Consider the following 25,000-nt stretch of genomic DNA (forward strand, 5'->3'; position numbering starts at 1 on the left):
CATGACAAAGATAAAATAAATCAATTATTAGAGATGAGTTATTAAAACTATTATGTTTAGAAATGTGTTGAGCAAATCTCTCCGTTAAACAGAAAATTGGGAAAAAAATAAACAGTTTGTCTAATAATTCAGGGGCTAATAATTCTGAATTCAGCTGTATATAAACATTTTTATGCATATATTTTTTTCAAAGAAAATGATATATTTTAATAAATAACCTTGTTCACTGTATAATCATCAATGCACTCTGTGACACAAGTCAAAGCTAATTTGCACATACGCTCATATTTTATTTCTCCATGTGTGCATGTGACGCGAGCGCTGAACAGCCCAACCAATTTTCTGCCTGCCGACTGCCTTGTGCCATTAATAAAAACCACAGCAGCAGCGGCAGCCAATCAGACGAGACAACATATTAGCGCTGCATGCAGAGCATGTGTAAGAGTGGCTGACAACACTCCCACACATACAGTACACTCAAAAACACACATACACATAGAGATCATCACTATGGCAACCCAAAAGGTGGAGGAATGCATTTGTGCTTTGCAGGTTTCCTGATGTAGTTCATTCAATTGAAGAAAAAAAAAAACCTGAACTTGACCTGATTGGAGGTCAGTTGTTTATCATTCAGACCCTTAAAGTGGACTGAATGACAAGTGGAGAATTGCCAAAATATAATTTTGAACAGAAGTTTAGGGACAGCAAGTATATTTTTTTTATTCAGGGTTACATTCTTTTGATTAAAACAAAATAAAAAATATGATAACACTAAAATGAGGTTGTATCAGTAATATATTTACCTAATATACACTATCTGACAAAAGTCAACTTTAAGGAACAACAAATAATAACTTGACTTCTAGTTGGTCATTTGGTATCAGAAGTGGCTTATATGAAAGGCAAAGGCCTCTAGATTTTGCTTATTTAATCAAATTAAAACATGATCATGCCTTGATTTTTAATTATTTAATTAGGACAGTAAGGTCTGACTTTGCTTAGACAAAAGTCTTGTCTCTTAACAGAAATAATGTCCATTATAGAATATAAAGTCATGCTGGAGTGGAAAAAGAGTTAATATTGTGTTTGACTCCCATGAGCTTGGAGGACTGCATCCATATATCTCTGCAGTGACTCAAATCACTCATTAATAAAGTCATCAGGGATGGCAAAGAAAGCGTTCTTGCAGGACTCCCAGAGATTATCAAGATTCTTTGGATTCATCTTCAATGCCTCCTACTTCATCTTACCCCAGACATGCTCAATAATGTTCATGTTTGGTATATGGGCTGGCCAATCCTGGAGCACCTTGATCTTCTTTGCTTTCAGGAACTTTGATGTGGAGGCTGAAGTATGAGAAGGAGCGCTATCCTGCTGGAGAATTTGCCCTCTCCTGTGGTTTATAATCTAATGGGCAGCACAAATGTCTTGATACCTCAGGCTGTTGATGTTGCCATCCACTCTACAGATCTCTCGCACGTCCCCATACTGAATGTAACCTCAAACCATGATTTTTCCTTCACCAAACTTGACTGATTTCTATGTGAATTTTGGGTCCATGTGGGTTCCAATAGGTCTTCTGCAGTATTTGTGATGATTGGGATGCAGTTCAACAGATGATTGATCAGAAAATTCAATCTTCTGCCACATTTCAATGATCAACTAGAAGTCAAGTTATTATTTGTTGCTATTACAACTGGGATCGACGACAAGACTTCTGTCAGGTAGTGTATATGTTCATCTCACTTTGTGATCCAAATGTGCCATAATACACACACACACGCACGCACGCACGCACGCACGCACGCACGCACGCACGCACGCACGCACGCACGCACGCACACACGCACGCACGCACACACGCACACACACACACACACACACACACACACACACACACACACACACACACACACAGAAATCCATCCTATACTAAATGTTTCTCAACAGAAGCCTTTATCAAATGTAGACGAAAGATCACAGGAACGAAAAGTAGCTTTCGCTGCTTTTGCCAACGTCTCCTCCCTCCAGCACAGGATATCTGGGTTTGCTTAAATAGCACTGTTTTGATATGTAAAGGCTGGAACGGTGCCTTTGAAATGTGGGTCAGTGTATAACGCCGGCAGCTGCTGCCGTCGCAACTTTACAGCCTGAAACCGGAGATGCACCTCAGTGTAAACCAACACTTTATGTCCATTTTCTCAGCCTCTGTGTGTTCGCAATGCCCACTCTTCTCTTCGTTTTTTTTTATTTAGCTCCAAAGAGTCAATTGATGTGAAAGTCATCTGATGTGAAAGTGTCTATGTGATGGTATCAGGCATCCTCGCTATGTTAATGTGCTTATGAACGCTCAAATTTAGATATGATGTTTAGAAAGAAAATAAGGAAAGAAAGCTCAGTTACGGTCAAAAGCTGTACGCACTGAAGATGATGTCATCGGTCAGACCTAAACACACACAAACCTACCCCCGCTCATCTGCAGCAGAAACACACTCAGAGCTACAAAAACAAATATATGGATGTTTCTTCCACCACAGGCACTTTTGGGTCTCTTGAAACTGGATTACCTTAAACAGCCTGTTCAGACTCACTCATTTGTCAAGTGTCAACAAACAACTGTCCAACAGTGTTTTTTTTAACCCTAAAACGCCACATCAAATGACATTTTTACAATTTCTGCATGTGAAATAATAGATGGAAAAATAGATGATGTGTTTGTGTAGTGGAAATGTTTGAGTTTGTGAAAGGTGATATTAACAATTTGCTGTAAAACATTTTGAATTTACACTTTAGATTGTAGGTCTAAGGTCTAAACGGAGATTTTAACGTTTGTACGTTTATTTAATTAAACAAACAAATAAATAAATAAATAATATTTTTTATTATAATATTATTATTATTATTATTATTTTATCATCACTTGGTTGTGTGATGTCAAATATAATAAAAAAATAAAATAAAATAAAATAATATTATTATTATTACAATTATTATTATTATTATTATTATTACTACAATTATTACAATTATTATTATTACAATTATTATTATTATTATTATTATTATTATTATTATTATTATTACAATTATTACAATTATTATTATTACAATTATTATTATTATTATTACTATAATAATAATAATAATAATAATAATTATTATTATTATTATTATTATTATTATTATTATTATTATTATTATTATTATTATATCATCACTTGGTTGTGTGATGTCAAATATAATAAAAAAATAAAATAAAATGAAATAATAATATTATTATTATTACAATTATTATTATTATTATTATTATTATTATTATTATTATTATTACAACTACAATTATTATTATTATTATTATTATTATTATATTTGACATCACACCACCAAGTGATGATGATATAATAATAATAATAATAATAATAATAATAATAATAATAATAATAATAATATTACAATTATTCTTCTTATTATTATTACAATTATTATTATTATTATTATTATTATTATTATTATATCATCACTTGGTTGTGTGATGTCAAAAATAATAAAAAATAACAATAATAATAATAAAATAATAATAATAATAATACAATTATTATTCTTATTATTATATTTGACATCACACAACCAAGTGATGATGATATAAGAAGAAGAAGAAGAAGAAGAAGAAGAAGAAGAAGAAGAATTGTAATAATAATAATAATAATAATAATATTATTATTATTATTATATTTGACATCACAAAAAAAGTCTTCATACCAATGCTAAAAATTGCTTAAAAAAACACTAAAACAATCATACTTAATGGAGTTACCATAGGTTTCCTGTGAGGGTTAAGTTTAGGGTAAGGTAAGGCCATATAATATGCAGTTTGTACAGTATAAAATATATTTCACGGATGAAAAATCCCCATAACGGCACAAGTGTTTGTGTGTAGCCTACTAGTTTATGTGGTTTACGAGGACACGAAATTGTACAGTATAATGACATTGATATGACCTAGTTGTATTATATTATGGTGGTTTACAAGGACATGCACAAGTCCTCGTGCATCAAAAGACCAAAAAATATTTATCATATTAACCATAGATTTCTGTACAGTAAAATATACATTATGCTTTTGGAACATCTTCCTAAAGCATATATACAAGTCTGCATGTGTTTGTGTGAATGTGTGTGTGTGTGCATGGGAAGTCCCCATAAAGCTATCTCTACAAGTGTCTGTCTGTGTGTACTTGTTGAAGTCCCCATAAAGCTATCTCTACAAGTGTCTGTCTGTGTGTACTTGTTGAAGTCCCCATAAAGCTATCTCCACAAGTGTCTGTCTGTGTGTACTTGTTGACGTGGTTTATGAGGACACAAAATTGTATAATGACATTGATATGCCCTAGTTGTACTATATTAAGACGGTTTACAAGGACACGCACAAGTCCTCATAATTCAAAACACTATAAAAAATCATATGCATCATATTTAGCACAGGTTTCCCGTTGGGTTTAGTTCAGGGCTAGGGTAAGGCCATATCATTTGCAGTATTTACCGTATTAAGTTTATACATTACACTTTACAAGGTCATCCACAAGTGTGAGTGTTAGTGTTTGTGTGTGTGTGTGTGTGTGTGTGTGTGTGTGTGTGTGTGTGTGTGTGTGGTGTGTGTGTGTGTGTGTGTGTGTGTGTGTGTTTGTGTGTGTGTGTGTGTGTGTGTGTGTGTGAAGGACACAGACCCTAAAGAAATGTGACCGAGAAAGATCACCTCAGGTCAGCAGGAGACTTTATGCCTGGATAGCCTATTGCTGACTGCTTTAAACTCGAGACAGAAACAGAAGAGAGGGAACAGCAAAAAAAAAAAACAAAGACAAGAAGCAAGAGAAAGAGAGAAACAGTGTCCGTCTGGAGAAAGAAGAGTGAGGCGACTGCAGTGCACAAAAAAAAAACAAGCAATCAACAATGATAAAAAGTCCCACAAACACGCTAAAGCTCCACCGGGAGCCGCACATCTCCATCTATGCAGCGCCATTCAACACACTTGCCAGGGAGGATAAGCAAAAAGTTGACGGTCAAAGCCAAAAAAATAAAAATGGTGGCATATTAACCGCAGCATTCTTGATGGAAGGAAACGGTATGATGTTAGACTGAATAAACAGGAGTACATCGCCACAGCCGAGCTCTTTTTTCCGTTCATAAATCGCACTCATCCCTCGATGGCTCTAGCAGACCCGAAGGAAATGGAGTTGATCTCCACTGAGCTAAACGCAGAGAAGGTATTCAAGCGTCAGGAGTGTTTTGGCGAGATGGTGGTGAGGGAATCTGGCATTTGCAAATCGCCGCGCTAAATTTAACATGGCTCATCCAGCTCAATCTGTCAGTCTCCTTCAGTCAGGAGAAAAGGTGTTTTGATGGTGTTGGGAAGAAGGAAACTGCTCGGCTCTGGTTAAAGGGCTTATATACTGTAAACGCACTGGTGGTTTGCAGAAGTACATCCAGGAGTTGAACGGAACGGTGTTCTATACCAGTGTTTCCCAACCCTGTTCCTGAAGAGACTCCAAAACCTGAAGTGAATGGGTCAGATAAGGGAGACATTTAAAATATGTACTGTTGGTGTGCCTCCAGGAACAGGGTTGGGAAACACTGTTCTAGACCACTCAATAATAACTTTTAAAGGGACAGATCATGCAAAAAAATGTAAAATAAGGCTTTATTTACTCAAACCTGTTTGAGTTTCTTTCTTCTGTTTGAACACAAAATCAGTTATTAATGCTTAACAGCAAGTAACTTCCAAAGCATGCCATTTCCTACTATGGATATCAATGGCTGCAGGATACCAACATTCTTTAAAAAAAAAAATTTTTCTTGTGCTTAACAGAAAAGTTGCAAATGCATACAGAGTTCTCACTTGTAAAACTCCCTGACTTTTTAGTTTTTAGACTTATTTTAGTTTTTTCGCTGACTGAACTTTCATGACCTGTTGACCTTATTTTTTCATGTAAGAATGGAGCTTTTGTAACTTAAATTTGACAAGACTTTTGGTCCCATTCACATCCATTCAGTTTCAGAAAGAAAAACATTTATAAATTAAAAAAAAAAAAAAAAAATATATATATATATATATATATATATATATATATATATATATATATATATATATATATATATATATATATATATAGCTTGTATTGACAATAAGAAATAATTATTTATTTATTTATTTTTTGTGTGGTCAGAGATTTTGAGCCCTGAAAAATCATGTCAAATAAAAACAAATAGCAATGCGACACTATGGAACCACAACCCATTTGCTCATGCACGTACAGCAAGCTCATACACAACACACAAAAAAGTTAAATTTTGCCCAACAACAAAATTGTGGTTACTAATAATGGCGAGTGGCTAGAACTGTTGGAAATCTACTAGCCACAGTGGCTGGTGATCAAAAAAGGTAATTTCAAGCCTTATATATATATATTATATATATATATATATATATATATATATATATATATATATATATATATATATATTTATATATTACACCCCTGTATATATATATATATATATATATATATATATATATTTATATATTACACCCCTGTTATTAGACCCCTGTTTATTTTTTTTATCTTTGCATTGATGACAGTAATTTATATTTGACTAGATATTTTTAAGACACTTCTATACAGCTTAAAGTGACATAAAAGGCTTTAAAAAAGGCTTAAAGGCTTAACTAGATTAATTAGGTTAACTAGGCAGGTTAGGGTAATTAGGCGAGTTATTGTATAACGATGGTTTGTTCTGTAGCTTATCGATAAAAATATATATAGCTTAAAGGGGATAATAATTTTGTTTTTTTTAAATGGTTTTTAAAAAATTAGAAATGACCTTTATTCTAGCCAAAATATGGCTAGATTCTAGAAGTCTAGAAGAAAAAATATTATTAAACATACTGTGAAGATTTCCTTGCTCTGTTAAACATAATTTGGGAAATATTTAAAAAAGGAAAAATATTCAAAGGGGGGCTAATAATTCTGACTTCAGTATATGCTGCTTGCTGTTGTAAATTGCATTTTTTTAATAGTGTTGTAATATATTTGAAAGGAACAAAATGGCACAGACTAAATATACTAACCATAACAGCAGGCAAAACATATAAACTGCTATAAAATTAGATTTGAAATAATAAATTACACTATAAGTTAGGAAAAAATACATTTTAATAAATGAAAAGTAAAACTGAAAATGACAAACCAAAATACATGATGCTTCATATTTTTGGGGTGAACTTTACCTTAAAGTTTTAATTGATTAGTTAGACTTTTTACTATTACCATTACTAGTATTGTCACATAATAATTTTACTTTTCTAAGTAACGAGTAAAGTAACGCATTACTTTTAAAAAATAAGTAATAATATTGTAGTTACTTTAGCTTTTAAAAAATAATGTGCTGAATTAAAGTTAAAGGAGTCACAATGAATCACGCAGTCAATAAGAGAGTGTTCATTATTTTGAACACATCGTGAAAAAAAAAAGAAAAGGTGATTCAGTAACAGTTTATAATAACTCCACACTATAAATCATTTACTAAGCATTAGCATCTAGTGAATTTATAATTTGTTAAGCATTAACTCCACATTAATAAATGTTAGTAAGCAGTTTATAACTGCAGCTACAAATGCTGTGTTCTTGACTTACAAAAGTATAGCTTATAACAGATAAAGAGATTAAAAAGTCTTAATAATGACCAAAATAAGCTTATTGTAAGATAAGAAATTTACCAAAAATAAAAATCTCATTGACAGAAAAAAAAATATGAATTTTTCTTTTTTCCAGCCCTGCTCTGTTTTTTGCACTGCCACTGCCTACATAATTATAACGATGTGAATTGCTTGGCTGCACTTTGAAAGGTCAGTGTCAAACTGGGTCAAAGTTGACCAAAACTGAACTGAGCATCATGTTTTTACACTTGACCTGCACAATACACAACAATAGCCTGATGCTTCTGCTTCACTCAGTATCGAGTTCAATGGCTTGGACAGTGTAGACAAAAGTCATACATACATGATACGTTTTACATAACGTCTACATTACATATTCATAATACACTTTTAATTCGAAAGAGCAAGATAATCATGTTCCTGCTCATATAATCAAAATGATGTAATTCCTTTAAATTCAACATGACGTGAAAACATACTCTAAACAGAGAAGCTGTAAATAAAAAAGATTATTGAAGTACATTTTATTTGGATTTTGGGGTCCTTAGATATGCTCTGAAATTTTGCTTATTTATTGTACTTATTACATACCCTTGGCTATTATACAATTTCATTTAATTCAGCGCAAGATGGGCTAAATTATATGCAACAAAGATGGATGTATATGCTTGAATTAACAAAATAATGTTAAAATAACATTAAACAGATTATGCGTGGTTAATATGTTTAAGGGAAATAAAAGTCACAGAAATTCACAGAAGTCTTGTCGGCTAGAATATTTACTACAAAATTATGCGAAAATACTTATTTTCAGGCTTTCTGAAGAAAGACTACAATCTTTTATATTCTGTAAACCTTTTTTGTCAAAAGAAGTGTGTGGAAGAGAAGTTATAATGGGCCATGGATATTTAGTAGAATCATGCCTTGGGAAACAAAAGAACCTCCCCAGCCAATGCCAATGTTGGGTAGGGGGCCTTTTAGTCTTTCCACTCAAAAATGTCATGATTAAATTAATAATTTACCAAGAAATCTGAATTATTATACTGAATGATATACTAGCTCTTCCCGCTTTGTAATATCAGTGAATGGCACACATGTTTCTAAAGCTGCAAAAAGCACATGCATTCATCTCTCCATCCTAGAAATAATCCACTGGTTAATGATCCAGTAGGTTGAATGCCTTCTACACTTGTAAAAACAGAGAGGTTGCAAATAAAAAAGATTATTGAAATATTTTTCATATATTAGCTAGGGCTGTGCAATTAATCGAAAATCTGGTTTTGATTTCGATTTTGGCTTCTAATGATTATGAAAAGGTATTGATCGAGATAAACGATTATTGCATCATATACCGCCCCCTTTCCAGTTGTACACATTTGTTGCTCTGCAAAGCTCAGTTTCACATGAAAATGACTAAAACCATGTACTTTAATGAAACGTTTGCAGCACGGGATGCTCATCGTTCATTGATTCATGTTTTTAAAAGCGCGAACGAGACCGCATGCTTCTGTGTGTGTGCGACGCACACACAAAGCTTGCGGTCAGCATTCAGTCTCATTCGCACACTGAGACGAGCAGAGCACACACATCTAAAGTCATGTTAACGTGAGCACTTTAATGGTCAAATAGGTGTCAAAACGTACACAGCAGATCTCACAACTCGACCTACAATTAGAGGGATACAAAGTTAGCGTTAGCTCTATTATAAAAGATCTGGGTGTCATATTAGACAGCAATTTAACTTTTAAAAATCATATATCCCATGTCACAAAAACTGCTTTCTTTCATCTGAGAAATATCGCTAAGTTACGAAGTATGCTATCCATCTCAGATGCAGAAAAGCTGGTCCATGCTTTTATGACTTCTAGGCTGGACTACTGTAATGCACTGTTTGCTGGCTGCCCAGCATCCTCTATTAACAAACTTCAATTAGTACAAAATGCAGCTGCCAGAGTTCTAACCAGGTCTAGAAAATTTGATCACATCACCCCAATTTTATCCTCCTTACACTGGCTGCCTGTTAAGTTTCGTATTGAATTTAAAATATTGCTTCTTACATATAAAGCTTTAAATAATCTAGCTCCTGTTTATCTAACCAATCTTCTGTCTCGCTACAATCCAACTCGCTCTTTAAGATCTCAAAACTCAGGGCTTCTGGTAGTACCTAGAATAGCAAAGTCGAGTAAAGGAGGTCGAGCCTTCTCATTTATAGCTCCTAAACTCTGGAATAGCCTTCCTGATAACGTCCGAGACTCAGACACACTCTCCCAATTCAAAACTAGATTAAAGACCTATCTGTTCAGTAAAGCATACACTTAGTGCACCACTTAGGGGGCTTCCACACAGGTTATGCATCTTGTTGATATACACTGTGAACATCAGCTACGCTAATTATTTTCTTTATTCTCCATTTCCACCTGGGGATACTCTTCCAGAGGCCCTCAGACTATGCAGAGTCACTGATTCGATCCAAGACCAACGACGAGATGATCCCAAGGTTTCCATATCCTGGACCTGGCCGAATTCTGAGCAGCTACTGTGATGGTCATGGAAGAGTGGAGAACATGAGACTGATTCCTGTGACGCTCCAGAGACAGACGAGTCTTCGCTAAGGCCAGCTTCCAGCCTCCGCCACTGAGACTGCAGCTCTGCACAAGACGTTTGGCCAGCGGAGAAATTAAAATGGTCGTGCCCAACTGAGCCTGGTTTCTCTCAAGGTTTTTTTTCTTCACTTCCGCCTTTAGTGAAGTTTTTTTCCCTCTCCGCTGTCGCCACTGGCTTGCATGGTTCGGGATCTGTAGAGCTGCGCATCGTTGGATTTGCTCTTCAGTATTTGGACTCTCAGTAGTGATTATTAAACCACACTGAACTGAGCTAAACTGAACTGAACTTAAACACTACAAACTGAACTACACTGTTCCTATTTACTGTGACCTTTTATGTGAAGCTGCTTTGACACAATCTACATTGTATAAGCGCTATACAAATAAAGGTGAATTGAATTGAATTGAATTGAATTGAATTGAACTGCAATAAATATTTTACACAATCATAATGCTGATTTACAGTGAAAAGGAAAGAAACAATATGCTTGGGAAGCTGCAGGAGAACAAGGATTGTGTGTTGTTCAAAGAGAGAGAAAAAAAAATAGTTGGAGGTCAATAAATTAATTAGCAAAATACCACTGCTTGTCAAGGAAATGCTTCTTTGTTTCTGTTAAATGCTATCGTAAAGCTTATTTATTGTGATATTGTGGTCTATAACTCCTCCCCGAACTATCCACTGTCCTGCCTCCTTCTCTCTCATTGGTGTCTCATATGTGTCATATTTAGCATGCCAAATATTTTACACGTCGGCAATTCTCTCTGATTGCATTTTTGATGATTCAGACTGTATGATTGTCAATCATGTGAAAGAGCACTGATTTGCCTCTGATTTCATGTTCTCTCCTTTGAGTTCACCAAACCTTTTGTCGAGCAAAAGGGCTAAAATCATGCAGTGCGAACTTGGCATTAGCTTAGCATAAATAATTTAATCGAATTAGACCATTATCATCTCAATCAAAAAAAAAAGTTTGAAAACATGCATTTGACAAGTTTTAACATTTGAGTTCTACCATTTTTGAATCCATTCAGTCAATCCTGGGTCTGGCGGGAGCACTTTTAGCTTAGCTTAGCATAAATCATTCAATCGGATTAGACCATTAGCATCTCACTCAAAAAAAAGTTTGAAAACTTGCATTTGACAAGTTTTAACAGTTGAGTTTTACAATTTTTAAATCCATTCAATCAATCTTGGGTCTGGCAGGAGCACTTTTAGCTTAGCTTAGCAGAAAACATTAAATCGGATTAGACCATTAGCATCTCACTCAAAAATTTCAAAACTGAGTTTTGATAATTTTCCTATTTAAAGCTTCTGTAGTTTCTGTAGTCTCCAGTTAGGTTATTAGGTAACAGCACTGCATAATATCTTTGTGCCTGCTGCAGCCACGGTACAGCAGCAAAGTTCCTTGATTATTACACCAGAATAAAAGTATAGTTCAGAAGAGTCTAGAAAAGAGCAACTTTTTTCCACCAGTCTTCGTACACGACGTAACTACAGAAGAGTAGAGCTTTGAATAGTAAAATAATCAAAACTCTGTTTAGAAATTATTGAGCGAGATGCTAATGGTCTAATCCGATTTAATGATTTATGCTAAGCTAAGCTAAAAGTGCTACCGCCAGGCCGAGATCGGCTGAATGGATTCAAAAATGGTAAAACTCAACTGTTAAAACTTTAAGGGAAGTTGTAAAATGAGCCTATTTTAAATGAGTGATCCTGTAAGGCTGTGTTTATAAACCACGTTTCCTGGAGGATCACCAGAACTGCACATTTTCCAAGTCTCCTTAACAAAACACACCTGATCCATATCATCAGTTCATTAGCAGAGACTGAAAGACCTGTAATGGGCATGACAGTCAAAGGAGACATGCAAAACATGCAGTGTCGGTAGTCCTTCAGAAACATGGTTGAGAAACACTGCTTTAAGGTATAGGCGGCAATTTTGGATTCAGCCAATCTTTGTTTTTGATGCCCTTTTTAAAGAACAACTTTTTAAACTATTCATATTGCTGTCAGATTGCTATAAAACAGCTATGTTACAAACTCTAAATAAGATATTTTTGGAAAACCCTTGGAAGACCTGCTCTTTTAAGCAATCCAGATCCACAAGCCGAAGCCGCACAGGAGCCAGAGGAACTCTACATGCGGCCTGCAAGCGTCTACACATGTTCCTCAGCCCCCTCTATCAAAACAACACTCAAAGCCAGAAGAGCTGCCAAGCCGGACCATCTGCTTCTAATGATTAAAAGTGCAACTGTCTCTCCAGCCATTAAAGTCCAAATAATTGGCTTTGACATGAGAGCGTATCGCCCACTGTCCAGTGTCACCGCTATCTGGCACACATGAAAGACTGAGGCTGAGGGCAAAGGTCAGAACAGAGGCCACTGCATCATTACAGGCAGAGCAGTGACTCAATATCAAAAATGTCAGCTGATAGACATATCTATATGTAGTGGACATGGATGATTTGTTATTGGTGTGTCATAAACAAGTCGAAACAATGAAAAACATTACATTTTAAGGGCTGTTTTCAAAATAGTGAACAACGTTATATTTTAAAGACTTTGTTACATTAAAATGTATTATAATATTGTTTAATGTCGAACAATTAAAATATGTACTTTTTATTCTATTATTGGATCATTTGTATGTACATTTATTCAAATACATTATAATATCTCAATATTATAAAGATTTTATTTGAATAACATAAATGTTTCATATATACAGCATACAGTTGGGAAAATATGTATTGAACGAGTCACCATTTTAGGTGCTGTTGACTTGAAAGTTTCACCGGATGTTGATAGCAAAGAAATCCATATATGCAAAGAAAACAAATCAAATTAGTTAACAAATAAAGTTATGTGCAATAAAATGAAACGACGCATGGGTAAGTATTGAACACATGAAAAAAGAGAGGTGTAAAGGCAGTGAAAGCCCAGACAGCAGCTCAAATCTCTCAGTAGTTCTTTAGCAAACCTCTTCTGTTCGTCAGTGTAAATGAATATTAGCTGCTTCAGTCCAACAATTTTAGGTTGATGAAGATAAAACCAGGGTGGACGTTGCAGCAAAACAATGATTCAAAACACAGCTGAGGAAACTCTCAAATGCTTTCTGAGAAAGAAAATCAAGCTGTAGAATGGCCCACCCAATCACCTGGCTTGTATCCAATAGAAAATACAATTTAAAGATCAAATTTGATAGACGCGATCCACAGAATCATCAAGAGTTTTACACTCTGAAGTTTGAGAAAAACTCACACCTGAGCAATGCATGTGTCTTCATTCTCCATATGAGAGGCGTCTTTAAGCTGCCATCACCAAAAAAGCCTTTTATATAAAGTATTAAATTAAATTAAATTAGTTCAGCACTTTCTCCTTGGCTCATTTCATTGTTATTACACATAAGTTTTTCAGATATATTTTTTTCGTTGTTGTTGTTGTTGTTTGTTTTATTTTTTGGGTTTTTACCAAAATCTGGTTCAACTGCAAGTCAACAGCTCCTTTAGAAATATTATTCCCAGGAAAAAACATGATGTGTTCAATACTTATTTTGCCCACTGTGTGTGTGTGTATATATATATATATATTGAAGTATTGAACCCATCATGTTTTTTCCTGGGAATAAGATTTCTATGATAATTAATTATGTTAAAATGAATAATATTAAAATGATAAGCCGACTCTTCTATTAGTGGACTCTCAACCAATAATGTGCTGAAGCTACATAAGAATCGCCTTACCTTACTTCTATGTTACAGACTACAAAATATATATATATATATATATATATATATATATATATATATATATATATATATATATATATATATATATATATATATATATATATATATATATATATATATATATATATATATATATATATATATATATTTAAATCTGAGTAATTTGGGGTAAATCCAGGCAAAAAAATATACAATTGGTAATGATTAAATGAATACACATATTTATAAATAAAATTACAAATAAATGAAATAAACGAATAAGGGTATAGAAATTTAAAAGAACATTATACAAATCAAATATTAAAGCAGAAAAAAATGAAATGAAGGAAAATAATTTAGGATTAAATTAAATAAAATTACATCCATCCATCCATCCATCCGTCTGTTCGTCCGTCTGTCCGTCCGTCCATCCATCCATCTATCGGTCTATCCATCCATCCATCCATCCATCCATCCATCCATCTTCTATACTTACACACACATACAGTACACACATAGTGCATATTTATAAATGTGTCCATCAAGTAATACTGAATAATAAAAATAAATAAATAAAAAAATGAAACCAAGTACCTTTTCACTCACCAAACTATGCAAAAACCCATAATTTTCAAACTGCAAAAAAAAACTTTTCTCAATTAATAATTAATGTGAATCCTCGTTATTGTGAATCTGAATCAAAAAATATAGTATACACACTTAAACAAAACTTATTTTACTGTTTGTTCAAACTACTTTTTTTTAAATGTGCTGAAACAACACAATTCTTGATTTTTATTTTTTTGGACAACTTAATTGTTTTATGTTCAATCCACTCAATCTATGTTGGGAAAGCATGAATGAATTGTGTCAACTCATTTGAAATAAAAAATTTGAGCAAACGTCATATTCTTTTGAGTGTATGTGTCTTTTAAAAAAATTAAATAACAAATAGTATCTAATCACAAGTTTCTGTTTTAAACAATAAACCATTTGTATTGCATCCCTGGCTAAAATAGGAATATTTTTATCATCATAGTGCCATTATATGAATCATCCAGTGACTGTCCAAACCGCTCCACCTCTCCTCCGACTATCACACTGGAAATAAATAAATCATTCATTGGATTTACTCAATTTCTTTTAAATAAGTGGTTGCAAACTATTTATATGGGCCAAATTTAAACAAACAAATTAAATTTACTAACGTTCAGCTTATTTTTTGTTTAAATTTGCCCATATAAATTGTTTGCAATGACTCACCCTAAAAATAAAATTGTAAATCCAATGAATCATTTTTTTCAGTGCACACCTACAGCAGAAGGTGAGAATGAAGACACAACATGAGAACAAAAGGGCTGAAAAACACAGCGGCTGGACCAATCACTTATGTGAGTGTGAGCTTCACTGTGTGAGTGGGCGGAAATGTTTCAAAAGACACAGACGGAAACAGAGATCCACTTGAATGCATGATCCGCAACACCGTCTAATTTCATTTTACAGTTCCCACCCGAGCCGATGAATAATGGAAAGGCGTCTGATCCGAGGTCAGTCCTAAAGGGGCCGTCGGCTTTTTTTTGTTCCTGTCTGCGATCTGCACTGACACACTGACTCCAGAACAAAGAGTCTGAGCGGCTTCATGTCCTCACATCTGAGGTCACATGAGGAGTCTGACGTGGAGCGGAGCGCCATCTAGTGGATATTTCAGATCTGCCACGGCCAATGTTCATTAATTTTTTAATAACTCATTTCTAAAAACTGATTTATTTTATCTCTGCCATGATAACAGTACAGAATATTTGAGTAGATATTTTCAGGATACTAGTATTCAGCTTAAAGTGCAATTTATCTAGGTTAATTAGGCAAGTTAGGATAATAGGCAAGTCATTGTATAACAGTGGTTTGTTCTGTAGACAATTATAGCATAAGGGGGCGAATAATAGTAACCTTAAAATGGTGGGAAAAAAATTAAACACTCCTTTTATTCTAGCCGAAATAAAACAAATAAGACTTTCTGCAGAAGAAAAAATATTATAGCAAATACTGTGAAAAATTCCTTGTCTGTTAAACATCCTTTGGGAAATATTTGTAAAAGAAAACCAAAATTCACAGGAGGGTTAATAATTTTGACTTCAACTGTATAGGACGGGGACTGGATCTAAGCAAGAAACATTATTTCAGGATATAATTCCCATTGCGTGTCAACTAAGGAAATACACAGAGGCAAAAACGCAAGCTCAAACACACACGCACACACATAGCGAGAGAGAAAGCGTGGTGTGGTATCGATCAACTGCTACATCACTGTTTGGCCAAGGTCCATTAAGTTTGTAGAACCCGAGGGCTGTAGCAAACTTACTCAAACATCCACACACAGATCTATTATTCAGCGTCCCGGAGCTCTAGTCCTGCTCCAAGAGCCTGCAGGAATGAACAGAGGATTCCTTTTGGAATATCTATAAATATTTGGGGCCAAACCTAAAAGGATTCTAAAGGGAATTTAAAAGGGGGGAAAAATTGACCTGTGCAGACTGGACAAATTCTGTAGTATTTGTATGCCTATTGAACATTGTGCATTCATTTTAAATCAGAAATAACATTGTGTGTGTGTGTGTGTGTGTGTGTGTGTGTATATGTATGTGTATGTATATATATATATATATATATATATATATATATATATATATATATATATTATATAACATACATACACATTACATATTATTGAAAATATCGACTTTATATTTAATTTAAATTCTACACAGTAATTACACCAAAAATAGATCATAAACTAAAAGAAAGGTTTACGTTTTTTTTTTTTTTATCTCAATCAGAGCACAAAAATTACTCCAAAATTTTACTTGATATTTTTTAATTCAAGTAATTATTTTTAATAATTTACCTGTGCGCATCATTTTCTTATATGTGTGCCCTTATTATATTAATCAACATATAATAGTATATTAATATAAAATGTTCTCCCTTCTGCAGTTATTACTTGATTATTCAAGTTACGAAAACAATAAATCTAGGAAAAAAGTATATTAAAAAAAAATTTACTTATTACCTGATAATTCAAGTTACAAAAGCAAGACACTAAAAAATTTTTGTTTTCGAATGATGTATTACCAAATAATAAAGTTTTGAAGCAAGATATCTAGAAAAGAAGTCAATTAAAACAGTTATTACTTGATAACTCAAGTTATGAAAGCAAAAAAACTCTAGAAAAACTTTATTAAAATGCAGTTATTACCCAATAATTCAAGAAATTGTGAAAAAAAGCTATTCAAACATACTTATTACTCAATAATTAAGTTTCAAAAGCAAGACATCTAGAAAAGAGGTAAATTAAAAGACAGCTATTATCTGATAAATCAAGTTATGAAAGCAAGACATCTCTAAACAACGTCTTTTATTACCCAGCCTGATCTCACAAGGAAACATAACTATTTTACATTTTGTTAGTTTAGCAGCTAATTTGTAAGTCGTATGAAAATGTACAATTTTTAAAAAAAGAGCCATGGCACCAAACCCCACCTCTAAACCCAACCGTCATTAGGGGATGAGCAAATCGTACTAAATTGTACAAATGAGATTGTATGAATTTATGCGAATTAGCCACTAAATCAAAGGTACGAATTGCCATAAGACAACGATATATTTCCCAATAATTCAAGTTATGAAAGCAAGAAAACAAAAAAGATTTATCAAAATGAAGTTATTGCTTGATAAAATAATAATCTAGAATAAATCTAGAAAGAAAAAGCATATTGAAACACAGCTACTGTCCAAACATTCAACGTATACATGCCAGAAATCTAGAAGAAGAAAAAAAGTTTTTATCCAATGATTCAAGATATGAACGTAAGAAATACAATTAAAAAACCTAAAGCGAAGTTAATGACCAATAATTAAAGTTACGGAAGCAATGAATGTAGTAAAATCAATTGAAAGTTATAAAAGCAAGAATTTTTGTCTAATAAAATATAGTTATTAACTGATAATTTAAGATATAAAAGCAAAAAAACAACAAAAAAAGTATAGTATTATGCAATTATTACCCAACAGCTCAAGTTCTGAAAGAACAAAAATGTTAAAAAGTCTATGAAAATGTAGTTTTTACTTAATAATTCAAGTTACGAAAGCAAGAAATCTAGAAAACAAAAGTATATTAAAATAGTAATTTTAATTAAAAAATTTAATTTTTTTTAAAAGTGAATTAAAATACAGTTATTATCTGATAGTTCAAGTTACGTCTTTTAAAACATGAAGGCAAGAAATCTAGTCTATTAAAACACAGTTATTGTCAGATAACTCAAAATATGAAAATATGAAATATGATAATATCAAAATATGATTTATATAAGATTCAGTGAACTAATATCATACAATCAAGAGTGGCACTTTCCTGAATCTGTGTGATCACAGATATTGATTTTAAACATTATTTCATCAAACAAGACATTTTTTTAATAATAATGTAGCTATATTTTGCACAATATTGTCAGATTTTAAATACAGACAGTCATGAAATGGCCTCCTCAGTGTCCAGATCTAATTATTATTAAGTCAGTAAACAAAAGATATGACACTTTAAACCTAAAGAAGAACTCTGGAACATCCTAAAAGAAGCCTGATATTACACAGCACCTTCAGAAAAACATTAACTTTTTTAATATTTACTATATTTTCTATTTGTTTTTAATAAAGAGACCGCTTATATTGTGCAAAGTTTTAGGGGAACTGGTATAGTGCTTAGGACATTAAAACAGTACTCTTTTTTTTTTTTTTCATTACACCAATGAAAATAGTTTCAAAAAAGCCACAACACAACATTTGTCTCTCGCTGCAGCATTTCATCACTGAATTAATCTGTTTTAGAATGAATCGTGAGTCAGTGATTCAAGAAATCAGTCAATTTGAATGAATGATTCAATTAATAACTCATTACAACAGGGACTTTCTTGTGCTTTTACCATCATATTTAAGTATCAGAAGTATCTTTTTTTAGTCATTATCAAACAACCCACAAGTACCAATTGGACATAAATCAAAATAAGAAGAAAAAAAAACTGCAAGCATTTAATCCTTTGTTGAGCAATAAAGTCCAAAAGAAACACTGACCAAATGCAAGCAAACAGTATTTTAGGAACTGCACCACAGCAGCACATGGTTTTTAAGTCAGAATGATCATCTAATCCTCCCTGATGTAAATTATGTGAGCGACTCAAAGTCATATAAACCATCTACAAAAGAAAACATCTGTCTCGACTCTCTCCTCATGGGAGATTTACCATCAGACGTGTATCTATGATGCCTGAAGGCTGCTTTTCTCTAGAACACCATGTGCAGACACACATGTGGAATGCTCCTCACATTAAGACACCAAAACAAAAATAAGAAAAACCTAAAATCACGAGGCGTCTTCATGTTTATGTGACATAAAACTGCTTCATTTTCTGCAAAACAACCTTCAAATCATCATCATCATCATCATCATCATCATCATCATCATTATGTCATGTAAGAAATATTTATATTTGCAGCAAGTCGTTTCAAACTTGTAATATTTTTAGGACGGTGTTTTAAAAGTTTGTTTTTTTTGTGGATGTGATTTGCTGGAAATTTCCATTATAAATATTATTATGTACTGTAAACAGCCCAATCCACTAACATTGGAAACCATGTAAATATAAGCAAACACTTTTCTGTATATGCCATTTGTGCCCCCCCCTCCTCCTCCCTCCAGCCCGTAACTGACATTAAAAATATAAACGCCAAAACATACATTTTTGAATCATTATCTTTAGCTATGTTTCCATCCAAAAATGCGAATTAACTTATGCGAAAACTGGATTATCGCATAAAAGATGTGCGAATAAAGCAGCGTTTCTATTCCAACGAGTCAAATAGAACAAAATGGTCACTTCCTGATTAACTGGTGCCAAATATCAACAGTAAAAACTGAATTTACTGCGGTAGGAGAAGCTGAGTGAATCTTTCCCTCATTTAATAAATGACTTGTGCCTCAGAAGGCAATCCTCACACGCAGTGAATGCATGGTGGCATTTAAAGACATACGTGAGACGCGGAGCACTGACATTCTTGATTCTGGAGGTCATTAATAATATAATAACACTAATACTGAAATGGTTAAGGCGTTTTAGAATGACCAAAACAACATTTCAGATGTTTTACAATGTGCTCAGCCTGCTGGTTTGTCCATTCGCACATATTTTCATCATCACATGATCTCATAACAAAATCACATGCCTTTTGTTAATGCGCATGCTGGAATTTGTTCAGTAAAAGTGTTTCCATCGCAGTTTACGTGTATCTTTTCTTATCAAATAAAAAGTTTATCCTACTCAGTTATGCGCATGCATTTTTTATGCGCATTTTCAAAATTTATGCACATGTTTCTGTTTACATCAACCATTTTTTTTATGTGCATAAAAATAGGTGGATGGAATCGCAGCTATTGTTGTGCAGTCTCATATAACCACGTGGTTTTGATCCCCCACCTACTGGACATTTAAAATACTGCACTGTATGTTCGAATTACTTTCGGTTTCTCTCAGCGTGTGGTCGAAAGTGATCATGTTGAGCACATGTTGATCATTTCTGGGGCCGATTTAAACGTTGAAATATATGTCTGTAAGTGCTCTATTTTTACTAAAGCTGTATTTTTGAAAATATTAAGAGTCATTTAATTATAATTAGTTTTACACTATCTGTATTGTGTTCAGGGGTGGATTTAGTGATTTTGGGGCTCGAAGCAATTCAAGCCATAGGGCCCAAGTCCTGACATGCACCCTTTCTACTTTTATTAGATTTTTTAGATATTTATATTGTTGTTTACACTCAATCTTCTTTTAACATCTCTACATTTTAAGTAATTAGTTTTCTTAAAATGAATCCACAACTAAAAATAATACATAATTATTTTTTTTTATTTGACTGCTGCACTGCTTCATGATATTTTATCTTGTAGTTTTATCATTATTACATAACGTTACATTATTATAATAATATTACATTTGATCTTTTCCTGGGGCTGGGTCGCAGGGGCAGCAGTTTTAGGAGAGAACCCCAGACTTCCCTCTCCCCAGACACTTCCCCCGGCTACTCTGGGAGGATCCTGAGGCGTTTCTAGGCCAGCCGAGAGACATAGTCCCTCCAGCGTGTCCTGGGTCTTCCCCGAGGTCTCCTCCTGGTGGGACATGCCTGGAATACCTCCCTAGGTAGGCGTTCTGGAGGCATCCGAAACAGATGCCCGAGCCACCTCAGCTGACTTTTCTCAATGTAGAGGAGCAGCTGCTCTACTCCAAGCTCCTCACCCTATCCATAAGGGTGGGCCCTGCTACCCTGCGAAGGAAACTCATTTTGGCCGCTTGTTTCCAAAATCTTGTCCTTTCCATCATGATCCAGAGCTCATGACCATAGCAGAGAGTAGGAACGTAGATTGACTGGCAAATCGAGAGCTTTGCCTTTTGGCTCAGCTTCTTCTTTACCACAACCTCTCCTCCATGAAACGCCACCTTATCATGGTGGAGGGGTTTGAGTGCCTGAGTGATCCTAAGAGCTATGTCGGGGGCTAATGCCCCTGGTAGGGTCTCCCAAGGCAAAAAGGTCTTAGGTGACAGGTCAGACTAAGTGCGGTTCAAAAACCCCTTATGAGTACAAAAACATCAAGGACCATAACCATGATGTATGGCGCAGCCAGGGCCCCACCCTGGAGCCGGGCCTGGGGTTGGGGCTCGTATGCGAGTGCCTGGTGGCCGGGTTTTTTTTTACCACAGAAGCCCGAAGCTTAGCCCGAAGGAGCGACGTGGAACCATCCTCCCGCAGGCCCAACATCTACAGGGGGAGCCGTAAGGGGCCGGTGCATTGTGAAACGGGTGGTGGTCGAAGGTTAGGACCACGACAACCCGATCGTTAGGCACAGAAACAGCCTCTTTTTGATTGTATATCAAATAATATTTGATTATGTTAAAATTGTATTTGTTTAACTCTCACCATACAAAATATGGTAAAAATAACAATGTTATATGTAATTTATAGGCATAATTTATACTTCTAGATATTTATTGAGGGCTCCCAGATTTCCTGGGGCCCTAAGATGCCCTCTCAAAATGCTTTTTGGGACATAACATATTTGTACATTACTGTAACATGTTTTATTAAAATACATTTGAGCTGGTTTCAGTTCTTAGATCTTTTATTTTCATTTTATTTAAATATATTTATTTTACTTGTTAATTAAGTCCCATTTTGTTATTGAACCTATTGTTTTTATGCAACAGTCAAGTTACATGTTAAATTGCTAAGCGAAGAAAAGGAAACAATTTATTTTTGGCATGCTGATTTATGTGAAATCGTGTATTTATCTGTATAATCACCTTGCAATTTTGAAATTATTGCTTTTTTTTTTTTGCTTAAATTTTTATGAAGTTTTTAAAATAAAAACTTGTTCACTTTATAAAAATATAACATTTTGAAATATTTTATAATATCAGTTATCAGCCTCCAAATCTAAAGAGTTATCAGTTATCGATATCGGTCAAAAAAATCCACATCGGTGCATCTCTATTAAAGACAGAACTGTTTCGAGCTCTGAGGTTGTTAATCAGTTATATATGATGTTGTTTTAGTGTTGTTGCTGTAGTGGGTATGCCATCTGAAACGTGCAACCAAACGTACCCGGAGCAACGTTTTGAATATGTAAACATGATGCACATATTTCCAATGAGCCTGGGTTGACAAAAGCACATACTTCTATCTAAAAACTAACCACAAAACAACACAGGAAACAGACATTTGCTTAAAATAACAGACACAGATCTGCAGGTCCAATACCTCTGTTTGTTCTGGGGCAGAGCTTTGGAGTCCACGGCAAACATCTTTGACACAAAGACGATTACAGGCGCCGTCTCATCAGCAGAACAATCTAGAAATGCTACAGGGGACAAACACACAGAGCAAACAGATTAAAGAGGAAATCGTATTTAATGGCAGAAACAACGGCATAATTGTACAATTTGGACATTGAACACAATACGGATGGGACACAGTGTGGTCGTTTCATATGAATACAAAACCAAACTAAATTTTACACCCAATCGCCATCGGAAATGACTTTAAAGCGTGATATTACAAACTGTAAGCCAGAATTGAGGAGCGCTTCTCTTTTTTAAATGCATGAGCTCAAAGAAAACTCTGCCCGAGGCCACACGGTATTAAAAGCATCCTGCTATTACACAAACTCTTGTCGAAATTGTGTGAACGCTGGAAAAACAAATGCCCACAGGCAACTTTTAACACAGTCGACTGCAAAAGTCATTTAATAAACAACAGGTTCCTCAGTCCAGCACTTTAGATCAGATGAAGAACATGCTTATCAATATTCTACTTTCAGCTATTTTAGGTTTTTCAGCAGCTATACTGTCCTTTGTAGGTTAAAATAGACCTTAATGTTTAATTAAAACGTCTTTGGATCATTACAATTAATTTTGCAGTCATTAAAGCAATATAGCTAGTCTTCTTAAGGACTCGCGGTTAAAAAGCTTTGTGATGCTTCTTAGAAATTAGGAGGTGAACATTTTTTTACTTTAAATTAAACCTTGATTAAACTATTTTAATCCCTTATATTAGTGCTCTCAAATGACTACATTAAAAATATTACTTAATTACAAACAAATTGTGAAGTTTGTGCTTTATGTATATGTGAAATATGTATGAGCAATATCACATGAGTAGCAGTGCAATATAGCTGTATATCAGGCCGAGTGTCTTAGCGCCTCACCAGTGCTGATATACAGCCTTATCACACTGCTACGAACGTGATATTGCGTTTATACAACAGTTCGACGGCACAATTCTGTATATAAAAAAAGAAAATTAAACATGGAGAGTTTAAAAACCCTTTTGTATTAGGAACTACTTTCTTCCGCCATTCATTCACATCTGCAGCTGATGTCAAAACAGCAGAAGCAGTTACTAATTCACCAACGTCACTTTAGAGCTGGTATTTGAATGATTCTCTAGCGTAATGTCTTAAGTGAAGACAAAACAGGTGATTTTGCTGACATTTTACGCTTATTAGGCTGAACTTGACATGAAATACCATCTGTCTTCTTACAGTGTTACAGTCTACAGTATTTCTCTGCTGCAATCGGGAAATACTGGGAAATCTCTGTAGACTGATGGCATTTCAGCCTTATGATCTTAAAATGTGAGCAAAATCACCTGTTTTATCATCACTTTATATATTATGCTAGAGAATCATTCAAATACTAGCTCTAAAGTGACGTTTCTGAATGAGAAATGGGTCCTGCTGTTCTAACAATCTGCAGATGCGTATGAGCGGCGGAAGTAGTTCCTCGTACAAAAGGATTTTGAGACTCTCTGTGTTAGATTTTTTTTATATACACGATTATGCCGTCGAACTATTGTATAAACGCAATATCACACTCATAGCAGTGCTACATGGCTGTATATTGTCACTGGTGGGGCATATATATATATATATATATATATATATATATATATATATATATATATATATATATATATATATATATATATATATATATATATAAATAATATACACCCCCCTATATATTAAATATATAATTAACTATTATGACTCCTAATGCATTGTAAAATCTTATGAATTATAATAACCACAAATATGTAAATTATAATGAAAAAAACTGCAAACTTTAAATGTATGAAAATATTAGACTGCATTTTAGAGTTTACATTTTATGAAAAGATGTAATGCATTTTAACACACAACATGGATATTTTATAATACATTGAAAAATTCTTCAAGTAAAGCTTGTTTGCATTTGAAGCATAAGCTCAACTTTGATCAGTTTCCTAGACCTTTTATTTTAATTTATTTAATTATTTTAATTAAATTATATTGATTTTGGATGCTTGAATGTTTATAT

General features: G+C 33.9%; 1 protein-coding gene across 1 annotated transcript in view; it reads right to left on the bottom strand.

The window, feature by feature from the left end:
- The window catches only part of efl1 (elongation factor like GTPase 1), a 208,272-nt gene that overhangs the window by 156,931 nt on the left and 26,341 nt on the right, over positions 1 to 25,000 (bottom strand). Inside the window, exon 11 of the mRNA XM_056461027.1 lies at positions 22,902 to 23,001. Coding sequence (XP_056317002.1) covers positions 22,902 to 23,001 — 100 coding nt within the window. The remainder of the gene's footprint in view (positions 1 to 22,901; positions 23,002 to 25,000) is intronic.

The sequence above is a fragment of the Danio aesculapii genome, chromosome 7 (genome assembly GCF_903798145.1).
Source record: "Danio aesculapii chromosome 7, fDanAes4.1, whole genome shotgun sequence".
NCBI classification, from domain to species: Eukaryota; Metazoa; Chordata; class Actinopteri; order Cypriniformes; family Danionidae; genus Danio; species Danio aesculapii.